This window comes from Dermacentor silvarum, chromosome 6 (assembly GCF_013339745.2).
Source record: "Dermacentor silvarum isolate Dsil-2018 chromosome 6, BIME_Dsil_1.4, whole genome shotgun sequence".
Taxonomy (NCBI): Eukaryota; Metazoa; Arthropoda; class Arachnida; order Ixodida; family Ixodidae; genus Dermacentor; species Dermacentor silvarum.
Window position 1 is genome coordinate 152,400,791 of NC_051159.1, and position 12,500 is coordinate 152,413,290.

Consider the following 12,500-nt stretch of genomic DNA (forward strand, 5'->3'; position numbering starts at 1 on the left):
GTCAAACTTTTGCAATGAAGTGAAGAAGCGAAAGAAAGCACGAATATATTTTGGTGGAAACTGGGAGCACGCAGCGAAAACGAAATCTCCAAGAAGGTGTCGCGAATAAATAAATCATGGTCTACAGGGGATGAGTGTCTGTCCTGCTGCTGCCTGAAAAAAAAAGGAAGGAAAAAGAAGAGAAAAAAGAAAGGAAAAAGAAAACGAAGATGTGCGCAACCCGCGCAAGATGAATTCCTCTATCCAGCAGGCCGACAGCTCAAGCCGTGAACCGAAAGTAAGACATCCTTCTCTAGCGCCGCATCCAAATAAAACGTTAGGGATCATATTTCCGATTCTTTTTTTTCCTACTTTCAGCGAAATTTCTTCTTTTCTTTTACTAATGCTATTATGTATTACACACAAGTTATTCCTTGCACTTTCCCGCTTTCTTTTCCGTAATATATTCTACAGTTTCTATTCTATCCTCTCCGTCTTCCCGTTAGGCCTACGTGACGGGGGGAGGCGTGTTTTTATACTTCACTCCAAAATGAGACTTGCATCTCCATTTCCCCTTCTTACCGGCCTTTTGGCAGTGTCCATGACAACGGGGTCTCCCGCTATAGGAATGCGAGGACTCAAGCGTGTTCTTTTCCGGTATTGCGCTGCCAAGCGTGGGAGTAGGGCGCACCCAGAGCACGTGTTGCGCTCGGGTCTCCCATCGACTCGCCTAGGTGGCTTAAACCTCGCGTCACAATAAATGCTAGTACAGTGCAGCAGGAGCTTATACAGTTCGCGTCGTGAGCCAAAGTGGGAAGCCGACACGGATGCGCAGCTTTGCTCCACGTTGTTTATTTCTGCTTTCTATCTCTCTCTCTCTCTCTCTCTCTCTCTCTATATATATATATATATATATATATATATATATATATATATATATATCCAATTACCCCTGTCTTGCACTCGCTCATTCCAACTTAGCCAGCAAATTTCCTTACTTCATCACCCCACCTAGTTTTCCGCCGTCCTCGACTGCGCTTCCCTTCTCTTGGTATCCATTCTGTAACTCTAATGGTCCACCGGTTATCCATCCTACGCCTTACATGGCCTGCCCAGCTCCGTTTTTTATTGCGATAGCAATTATATGGACACTCAAAAGCAGATTTCTGCCGTCGGCGTCGCCGTCGCCGTCGGCGTCGCCGTCGCCGTCGCCGTCGCCGTCGCCGTCGCCGTGAGGTTCCGTATGACGTCATTTGGAGATGAAATCGTCGCCGCGCGCCGAACGCTGTATGTGCGAGTGAAAGGGCGCGAGGGGCGCGTCTTTCACGGGGAGTGAACGCACGGCGGAGAACAAACGCGCGTTCTGCGCCGTGCTCGCTTAAGGGCTGCAGAAGTAGGCGTCTCTTTTCTCCTTTACAATCACCATATATGTAGAGCAAACGCGCCTTCTTCGGACGCGCGAGAGGCCGTGGGGGAGGGGGAGGGAAGGGAGGCGACGTTTAGCTGCGGCACCAAGTGCCTATTTATATCAGAGGCTCCAGCAACAGTCACCAACGCCGCACGCATTTTGAGCTAACGCGGGCAAAACGCCGATGGCGTCGACAACAGTTCTGCGTGTTGTTGCTACCAAAGCCGCTCACCTTACTTCGTATGACATTGCTGTGTTGCTATCGCATTCATTGCTTCGCCCTTAGGGCGAAACTGTGACATTTTTTATCTTAATGTCAACTAGAATATCGGCTATCCCCGTTTGCTCTCTGATCCACACCGCTCTCTTCCTGTCTCTTAACGTTAGGCCTAACATTTCTCGTTCCATCGCTCTTTGTGCGGTCCTCAACTTGATCTCAAGATTCTTTGTTAATCTCCAAGTTTCTGCCCCATATGTTAGCACCGATATAATGCAATGATTTTAAACTTTTCTTTTCAACGACAGTGGTAAGCTCCCAGTCAGGATTTCGTAATGCCTGCCGTATGCACTCCAACCCAATTTTATTCTTATGTAAATTTTCTTACGATCAGGGTCCCCTGTGAGTAACCGACCTAGATAAACGTACTCCTTTACAGACTCTAGAGGTTGACTGGCGAACCCAAATTCTTGTTCTCTTGCCAGGCTATTGAACATTATTTTGGTCTTCTGCATATTAACAGAAGAAATATACTGTATATACCTATGTAACGCACATAAATAATTACATGGACACAGCTCTGACACCGTATCGTGGTTAGTTCCTGGTTGATTCTTAGCGATGTGGTTTTCTTGACGCTGAAAGATGTAACATCCTTCACAGCGGTTGCACCTATTTAAACAGCATTAATGGAGGTGACAGAGTGATAATCTTTGAAGAGAAGTAGACATGTCAGCCTAGCTACAAGCTTGTGAAATTGCCCATTTGTGTGATGAAGGGCGAATGGGTGAGAAACTGAGGGAGTATTAGTTGATTTGAAAACCTATATACACTTGACAGGAAAGGGAAAGCGAGGAAAAGGCTGGCAACTGCCACTGGGAGGGGCGCAACGTCTGCCTACTCTTCAGAAAGGAGGAGACAGAAACATATAAATGGAAGGCAGGAAGAAGGGGAGGAAAGAACACACACACACACACACACACACACCACACACGCACACACACACACACACACACCACGCACGCACGCACGCACGCACGCACGCACGCACGCACGCACGCACGCCACACACACACGCACACACACAACCACACACGCACACACACACACAGTATAGCCGGTCACTGCAGGTCACGCTATTAAATAATATTAAAATAGAAGAAAAAGTGCCTGAGGTATTGCCATTTGAAAACAGAAATGGCCTACAAACGTGAACCTAAGTTAGTTACTTCTAAAAAAAAGTAAGGAGAGCACTGATGGGCCACAGGAACCCAAAAAGATTCATGTACGCGCAAGCACGTGACATTGAGTAAATTTGCACATCTTGGTTAGAGCACGTGTCCCTAAAGACGTCAGAAGCGTCCTTGGAGCGGCACCGTCTGAAACGTACCCCACTCAGCTGAAAGCACGTGTCGTTGACGTATTTCAAAAGTCGTTTTGGGAGCTCGCTTTATACAGCGAAGTGCTCATTTGCTCTCATTCTTCCTGCGCTCCTGCATTAAGCGTAAGTGCAGGGGAAGCATGGAACTACTTCCGCTCGCGCACACTCCGACGCCTCGTCACGCACCCTATGGCGTCCGCAGCACTGCACAGAGCTAGGAAGACAGAATTATACATGACGTGGCTGCGAGCCACGCCTGAGCCCCTATAGAGGCGCTGTCGTCGCCGAAGAGTGCTCTGTGACTTTCCATTTTATTCACTTCATCCTTCGCGTTTACCTTGAACTCGTCGGGCATTACCGCTTTTTTCTTGAATCCAAGCAACGACTTCCTTTTTTCCTTGCCCAATATAACTATACTTGCGTCCTAAAGCAGGCAAAATGATGCTTAAAGATGGAAGTTGCAATCAACAATTGACGGAACTAAACGCGGTGAAGGTAGAGGGAAGGCCGGGGACAATATTCCGACTAGGTGACTTCTTTCCGTCAAAGCACCGTGTGCCTTTTTGTGCAGTGGCTATAACCGCGGAAACAGCACCTATCACTGTCATGGCTAGAGGTACTAGTGATACTAGGTATAGCCGGGTGCGCGACGAGTTCACGTCCTCACCAGGACCTTCAATAAAGCTCTTTCGCTCACTCACTCAAACGTCAAATGACGCACAGACGCGCGGCTGTCGAAACGTCACAGTCATCACATTCTGAGTATGCTATCGCATGCTTAGTTAGCATTGCTAAGTTCTTGGCTAGCTTTTTTTTAGCGCTATTTTTTATATTATATCAGTTACCTCCATCTGATGTAGCAAGCCTTGCATGTAGCATGGATGACGTTTTCAGTTTCTTTTAAACATCCCCCCTCCCATTCCTTTCTCAAAATTACACACTCCGAATTCGTACCAGACAGAGAAGAAAAATTACTGTCGGCTAACTTAACGACAGCGCTGGTCGTCAAAGTACTCTTCTGTATTCTCTCACTCGAGTTGTAACTTTACAGGGAGTGCTCCGTGCCGACGTTCGATCAGCTGCTCCCGCGGCTATCGGTATCTCATGACAGAATGCCTTCAATTCCACTTAGACTGTATTTATGGCGCGTTCTCTTATGAAGGCTTCGCCACGACACTGAATAGAGCACCGGCGGTCGTCGTTTCAATACAAAAAGGGTGCTTGTACGTTGGCGCGTATTTATTCGAGCATTTCCGTACTGTTTATGTAAGGGAAGAAGAATATGATGCTTACAGTGGAGCAAATGTGGATTTTTTTCTCCGGCCTCTCATGAAACACCAGGGACGACGATAATTTAGTTTCTTATCGGAACCTTTGAACGATGATTTCCGGTAGTGCTCGGGTATTGCGTTCTGAAAGAAAATTAAAATATATAAAAAAAAAACAAAGAAACACTGAACTCCCGGCTGTTCACACGGAGGATACATGAAGATCGGAAGTTCAATATATAGTAAAACGACAGAAGTAAGCCTGAAGGGGAAAGTGATCAGGTTTCAGGTCACGTGCTTGCTTTTCTTTCTTTCTCCTTTCTTTGATTCTGAAAGACGGTGGGGAGAATCCTGTTGAATGACACTCCTCCATGTGGACTAGTTTCATTTTTGTTTCTCCGAGATCAGCCTTTCATGGATATATGTAAATTGAGTGTAGTCTTTTTCAAAATGCTTTTGGTTACTGAGGGGTACCCTTGCACTTCTTATCGCCTCTTTCACGTCACGTACCTGTTAGTTCCTTGTCGCGATTCAGTGCCGAACTTCTTAACTGTTGTAGCGCTTCTTACTTCAAAAATGAACGTGCAAACTTCAGCTGCAGCGCTTCAAATCTATATTTCTTGCTTCGCACTTTCCAGATGCCTCGGCCAAGTCCATTTTATTTTTCAATCGCACAGATTCCCTCGTAGGAATTAACAAATATGCAAATGCACCCATTTCTTATAAATACTGATCGAAATAACGAATTACGCTCCAAGCTAACAGTGTTCCATCATCATCATCATCATCATTATGTATGCGTGCGCCAGCACTCAGACCTTAGGGTTGTTCCTGGGCATGTTAAATAAACATGATTGATTGATTGATTATTACATTTAATCGATTATCCATAGATTTTAATAATACTGATAATTTTTTTAAAGACCTGCCCTTTTCTTTATTTAAAGCATGCAATCTGTGTATAGATCAAATACGCTAAGAAGTATACTTCGTATGGTCTTAATGGTGTCCAATGTTCTTAAATGAATTGTTTGTGGATTAGCTATAGATATTAGTCGACAAAAAGTGTAAGCTCATGAGTTCTCTGGCTACCAATTGATATTACATTAACTTCATCGCAAAATATCTGTAGAGTTTTCTATAGTCTGTCTAAATCAATTCTGAGACCGAGAGTATTGCAATGAGACCAAAAGTTAGGTGACACTTCATTTTTGGTTTAAAGTCGGCTGGAAAACGGGGAACATCTATTTTCCGGCACTTGCAAAAATAGCAAATAAATCTTTCTGACGAGTTTTCATTTTTGACCGCAACTGATACATATAGCAACCATGTGTTGAGTGTCCTTTCTCAACACACGGTTGAGAAAGGACGAGGAGAAATGATGGTTGTCCTTTTACGTCCTTTTTTCTCGCAGTGATGATTGAAAGTTTCATTTATTAATAAGTAATACTACAAAAGCATCATTCGCAAAGGAGAAGGGAGTGCTTTTTTGGTTAGGGATTGTCTCCCATTCGCAACTATAACATGGCACACAGAAAACTATATAACCGCGGCGCGAATTAAAAAAAATTCGTCTAACCGAAGACTGTGCACAAAATGAAGAAAACGAAACTAACAAAAGGTCAAAAAGCAACTACAACTGCACTTATCTATTTCGCTAGGCAGCACAAGCAGCGTTATATCGATCGCTTTACATAGAACGATGTTTTTTGACACGAAAAGCTAAGAGGCCTTCTATCGGAGCGTAGGCATATCGGAGAATATCCGACAGCAAGTATTATGGGAGAAAATCTCACTGCTTACACTGGGTATATCGACAGCCTCACGCAGAACAGGGCGGTGATCGTTACCGCCTTCGATCGCTGGTGGACACATTTCATCGTTGGTGGACACAGTTCGCTGCAAAAGTTCGCAAAAACGATTTTCTTCGTTACACTTTACGGGCGCGCTGAAGCAAGATAGGGTTACTTCCGCTACACGTGCAACAATAAAGAGCAGACAGAAAACCCCAATAAATGTTTTGTTTTTAAAGTACCCGAGAAGGCCGTCCCTCTGCATTATCTTGCAAGATAACCTTGTTGTCTCTGTTTCACCAACGCCAAAACCTTTTCTTGCCATAATGTTAAAAAAAGTTGTTTTTGGACGAGCCTATTATCGTCAACCATTACTGCGGCACTCTCACATCCCGTGACGTTACAAAGCACGCAGGCCTTCTGTTATATAGAAGGTGTGTCAATTCGGCAGCTCCAACTGCACTAACGTAATTAAAGCGCGCTGTCAAGGTTCAAGCATCTGCTTCTGAGCACGAGGCCATGGGATCGATTCCAGGCTAGGACGCCGCATTTAGATGGACGGAATTTAAGTACGCTCGCGTAGTTAACTTTAGGTACACGTTAAAAGAATTCGTTTAATAATTCGGACTCCTGAAGACTCATGGCATGAATGTCGTGATATGCGTGTCATGTAGGTCATGAGAGAGCCGCCTATGTCTTGGTGCTCTCATGGTCATTTCGTTAACTTGGTATGCTCCCCGCACACTGCTTCACATAATGTCGATTCTCACGGGGCGTGGGATCTGCCGGCTTTTTCTTTGTCGCCTTTTCCGGGTAGTTGTTGTCGTTGTTGTTGTTGTTGCCTATCACGCATGTGGGTACCTTTGCACGATCAGGCTCGTGCTTCCATCGTCGATGTTGTCTTCGCATTTTTTTTAATGAAGCACGTGCACCTCATGACACACAAACCTTACTGCTCTATAACAATTCCGTTTAGACAGCTGTGGGAGAGAGATAGCAAGGAGATGAAAGGCAGGGAGGTCAACCAGACGAGCGTCCGGTTTGCTACCCTACACTGGGGTAGGTCAAAACCTATTGCTGGGTGATCATTTTGATCGTCTTGGTCTCCTTTTTTGTCGCTCACGTCCTCTAGCGTCATTTGCTTGTGTAGCAGCAGTCTATATGCGCATAAAGCGAGAGAGAGAGAGAGAGAGAGAGAGAGCTTTTTCTGCCACCGCATATGTAGGCGCGTACATGCTACTCAGCGTAGGGAAGGAGATCTCGGACAGAAAGACCATAGCAGGAGTACGAAAAGGAAGGTGCGAAAAGGAAATAAAAATTACAGCATATCCACGGGGTGAATGATGATGAGTGGGAGGTGACGTTTAGCTGCGGCACCCAGTGCCTATTTATATCAGAGGCTCCGGCAACAGTCAGCAACGCCGCACGCATTTTGTGTGAACGCTGGAAAAACGCCGACAGCGTCGACATTAGTTCTGCGTGTTGCCGGTGCTGCTGCATGTCCAAGTTTATACAGCTGATCAAGCTATTATCATTACTCCGTATAGCTCTCTACAAATTTGCTATCGCAATTGATGCTTCGCCTTTCAGGTGAAACTGCGACCACTTTTTTTTTCATAAAACTAGACGTGGCTACCTACTACAACGACTACTACTACTACTGCTACTACTACTACTACTACTACTACTACTACTACTACTACTACTACTACTACTACTACTACTACTACTACTACTACTACTACTACAGAGGAGGGACAGACCCACACCCTAAGGAGCTTCGCCCCTAAAAAAAAAAAAGCCGTGCATATTGTACCAAACTTATACACTCTACCTTGCGCTTTCTCCACTATTAGACGCGTTGAGCAGTTATATTCATCAAGTGACTTTCAAACTGATTGCCCCAAGTACGACTTGGCTCATACAAATCAAAAGAAAGCTCGCGGCACTACTGCTCGTCTTAACTCAGCTCTGCCTACACTGGCAGCCTCACCATATCAGTGGGAAGTCACCCATTTTCTGAAATGAAGATCCTTGGACAATGGCCGTACGCGTTGATGACACAGAAATCGACGAAATCGTTGTTGCAGTACTTGAAGTCGACAGGTCTTGGCCACTTTGTGTAGACACAGTGCGAACCTTCAAATGTGCGCGAAACTGTGCTCTCTCTATCTCCTTTCTCTTTCTTTTCATGCCTATACCTCCTTCTCCCAGTGCAGGGTAGCAAACCGGACGTGCGTTTGGTTAACCTCCTTGGCTTTCCTCTCTTCTATTTCTCTTTCTTTCTCTCTCACGCCTTTCACCTGTAGCAAGACGAAGGGAAATAATCAGTCATGATCGTTGTTCACGTGCTATAATATAATTTATGTATGCTGTTATGTACGCACGACGCCACATGAGAGAGGCGGCGCCATGACTGCACGGCTGACCACGTGTCACGCGGAGCCTATATAAGAGGCGTTGGCTGGATAAAAGGGGCCCCTCTATAATCACCCGAAGGCACGGCGTCCTGACTGCGTTCCTGGGGGCATGGCGTCTCATCGCAACAGTTCACTTCTCTCCTCTCACCTACGAGTAAGGAGTTGCTTACTCACGACGTGTAGGACGGTGGCGAATTTTTAACAGCGGAGCTGTTTAAGCCGACCGTCAATCCGTGTGTGGCGAGCAAAACCTCGCTGAGCGATGACGTCACCTGCGTTGCCTAGCAACCACCTCGCGGAGCGGAGTGTGCTTCGCCTCCTCTCCGTGCCGTGCACATGTGCGAGAGTTCTGCCGCAGCACTCTCGTTGACTCTGTGGCGAGTACATGTAGCCTCAACATGGCACAACCAAAGAACACCCGGACACCCGACGAAGAAGCCGTTCATGTTGAAGCGCTGCTAAGCGAGAATCTCCGCGTCGGCGGTGAGCCGATTCGGAATACCGTGCCTAGCAGCACTCAGCATTTCCTAGCAAAACTTAGCCAAGCCTAGTAAAACCTCGAAGAAAAGCTAGGTCGATCACCAGCTCCGCTGCTTACTGCAGCCTTGCACCACTAGTGAAGCTGCCCACATTCTTATTTTCAGATGACGCCAAGCGGCATGCCGAAGGCTACCTGACCGTTTGCGAGAGAGAGTTGGTTCGTGCACGTTCCCTGGTCTACCACTTCAGCCGCAAGGGTCAGACGCTGTTGGGCGTGGAAGGAGTGGCCTGCGACCTGGATGGCACTTTCTCCCGCATCCAGTGCGGACAGCACGAAAGGTACTGCAGATGGTGGACACTGCCTGGAATAACACCACTTGTATATGACAGACCACAGATGCGCTGCTAGTTGAGTGGTGCTCGTGTCACTGTATATGGGACACCTAACGGGGGACACTAAGTAAGTTGTGCTCACGACCGTGAGTTGTGGTTGGTTTGGATTCCACCGGCGGAAAAGTTTTTTTCGTCCACTTTCATTTCTCTTTACGTTATCATTTATACATTTCAATTAAAACAAGAATTCACCTAATACTTTTCTTGGTACCATTCTCTGTTGCCTTCAGTTGATTGTGAATAACAAGACTCGGCCACCGTTTCGTCCCCTTCTTCTCGTTCACGGTATCATAGCGTGTGTTGGCCAGCCATACTTAGGAAAAAAAAAAGAAACCAGTAACAGTGCTCCTCTCAAATGCAGTAACGTTAATTGGGCCTGTTCTTTGTTTTGATGTCTTCGATTTTCACCTGGAATATGGAGTCATTTGCGGAAACGGATTTGACACGGGACACACCAGCGTCAAAAAAAAATCAATTTATACCGGAGCCAAAGGGAATAAAACTTCCCCGAAAAAAGCCAAGTAGCACACAAGCTTGACTATACGCATATAAGCAGAAGCGCCCGGAAACTCTGTATTGAATGAATTCGCATAAGACGAACCATGCCACCTCTCGGTTGGAGCAATGCGTTCTCAGCATAAGAAGCTTAATAATGGATACAAGAGCTGCTAAGCCTTGGTGCACATGCCATTTGCCACCATGCCGACGTCGGTTAGTATACCGGTGAGCGTGTTGTAGTCTATGAGCTTGTCAGGCGTACCGACTTGGAATGAATTTCCAGAATGACACCAGTTTCGAGATATTATTTCCCAAAGTGTGGGACGAAATACGTGGGCGTGGCAGTTACTTTAGTGCTTCAATGTATAAAACTGCATTTTGGTAAAAAAAGTAAGTGGAACAACAGTGCATTTTTACGTCGAGTTTGATGGCGCTTATCTCCAAACTGGTGTCATTCAGGAAATTCATTCCAAGTAGATACGCCTGACAAGCTCACCGGCTACAATTCGTAAATTGCAATATGTGTCGTAAAGTAATTAACTAAGAAGTTAATTAGAGAATGTTTGTTAATTAGTTGAATATGAGTTTCAATTTCTCGTGCTACTAATGTCCACCTTATCGAATAACCCAGCTCAATGATAAGAATTGTGCTACCTGCCACAGGCGATTTCTAAAAATTACGTAAAACTTAAAGATGAACATCCTGTACAAGTAACTGTTGCGTTTGCCTCTAGTATCATAGTTATCATGATTGGAGGTCTAGTTCTTACACTTTAATAAATGCGCCTTGAACCTGAGCTATAAGACGCACTTAAATCAACGCCTACTGTCTTTTGGAGTTCACTCTTCTCTTACGTACCACTTCTGTTTCAGAGATAAACTATTACTCACGCTTAAATTGAAGAATAGGTGGCTTATACCGCCGTAATAACTTAGTGGTAATGCCGTTGCGCTGCTGAGCTTGAGGTCACAGGCAAGATCACGATTGCGGCGGCCGCATTTCGATGAAGGCAAAATGAAAAAAAGAAAAAAAAAAGAAAAAAAAAAAGAAAACGCTCGCGTGTGTAAATATACGTGCACGTTAAAGAACTCCAGGTGGTCAAAATTATTCCGTACTCCGCAACTACAGCGTACCTCATAATTAGATTGGGGGTCTGAAACGTAATACCCCAGATGTCTTAATAATTAAAATCATGGTTGCTAAAGTTGCCACACAAACTTACCTATAGTGCTTACCTTAACTGAAAGACACAGAACTTGAAGAAAAAAGAAGGAGAGAGCACTACCGTGTGTCATACATCCCTTTCGAAGGGAGAACCTTTATTTCAGCACGCCATCCGCAGAGACCGCGTCGCTCGTATCAGATGTCTATTGTTACGTGGCAGACAAGGCATTCGAGCGTTCGTTGTTATGACCATTGTTCATTGGTTCATTGTGATGGCGCAACGACCGACTTCCTTGCAGCCATTGTTGGCGTTAGCGACATGACGAAGAATGCACGAAACCAGCTTCCTACTCCCATTTTTTTTTTTTCGTCCGCGTATGCATTGCGTGTCTGCCCTTCGGGTTGGAGCAGTCGGGAAATGGAAGGGCGGCTGTCATTTCCAGGGCACCGCTACGTACCTGACCGCAGTCGCAGTATTTACGTCAAATTTGTTGCGTGGCATTCTGTCCTATTGTTGTGCTCGAAAGAAGAAGAAATAAACTTTGGAGCACTTCCTTATTCATTGAGAAAGGGAGACAGTGGAAATAACAAGCACGCATGAAAATTACTGCGATGGCAGCTACAAAACACAGAATGCCTACATATGACTCCTTTAAACGCCGAAAAGAAGAAAAAAAGATTATACTTTATTGGCGGTAGAAATCTCCATAACAAAATTACGCTGCCGAATGCCACCGTTACATTTTTACCTATACAGGTCCTGTCTGGCACCGTCCCCTCTGTGTCCTACCTGCCAGGAACCCGAAAACATTGATCACTTTCTATTGTCATGCTGTCGCTTTAGGAATCAGAGGAATAAATTAGAATTTTCATTCCGGAAATTGGGTATTTCTCTAACTACTCAAAATATCCTCTCCTTCGGGGCTTCTTCTTTGGGCTTTAGCCACAGGAACATCTGCGTGGCCCTCTGTGACTATATCTGTGACACAAAAAGACTACCCTGTTAATTCTCGAAATTAAAAAAAAATTGAATAGCTCATTAAATCACTACTTGTTGTTTCGAACTTATTCTAATAGCACAACAAAAATTTTATTGTTTATATATAATTACTAGAGACCGGATTTTAGGCCAATGCCTTCTTTGTTCCCTGCGCTCCTATCGCCCCACTTTGATATATGATCAGGAATTAGAGGTTAAGAAGGGCTTCTATAGTGTTATTATAGTGCCTATAAATGCCTATTTTGGCGTTTGTGCATAAATGCCTATAAATGCCTATAAATGCCTATTTTCAATATCGACGCCTATATGAACACTATTTAGCCTCAAATTTCGCTTTCGAGTGCAGTTAGAGGCCATTATTCATGTTACCGGGCAACATTGACTGTTCGGAACTCTATGGGGTTCATCCTAGTCATCTAGTTCAACCAACCTTCGCAAAACAACCCCTAGCAGCAGAAGATGGGACGCGCCGCGGTTGGCGAATGCGATACCGCGGAG

General features: G+C 45.2%; 1 protein-coding gene across 2 annotated transcripts in view; it reads left to right on the plus strand.

The window, feature by feature from the left end:
• LOC119456975 (equistatin-like) overlaps positions 1-12,500 on the plus strand; it is a 134,931-nt gene that overhangs the window by 63,622 nt on the left and 58,809 nt on the right. For both annotated transcript variants that reach the window (XM_049669636.1, XM_049669637.1), the window contains one exon: positions 9,111-9,285. In XM_049669636.1, coding sequence (XP_049525593.1) covers positions 9,111-9,285 — 175 coding nt within the window. The remainder of the gene's footprint in view (positions 1-9,110; positions 9,286-12,500) is intronic.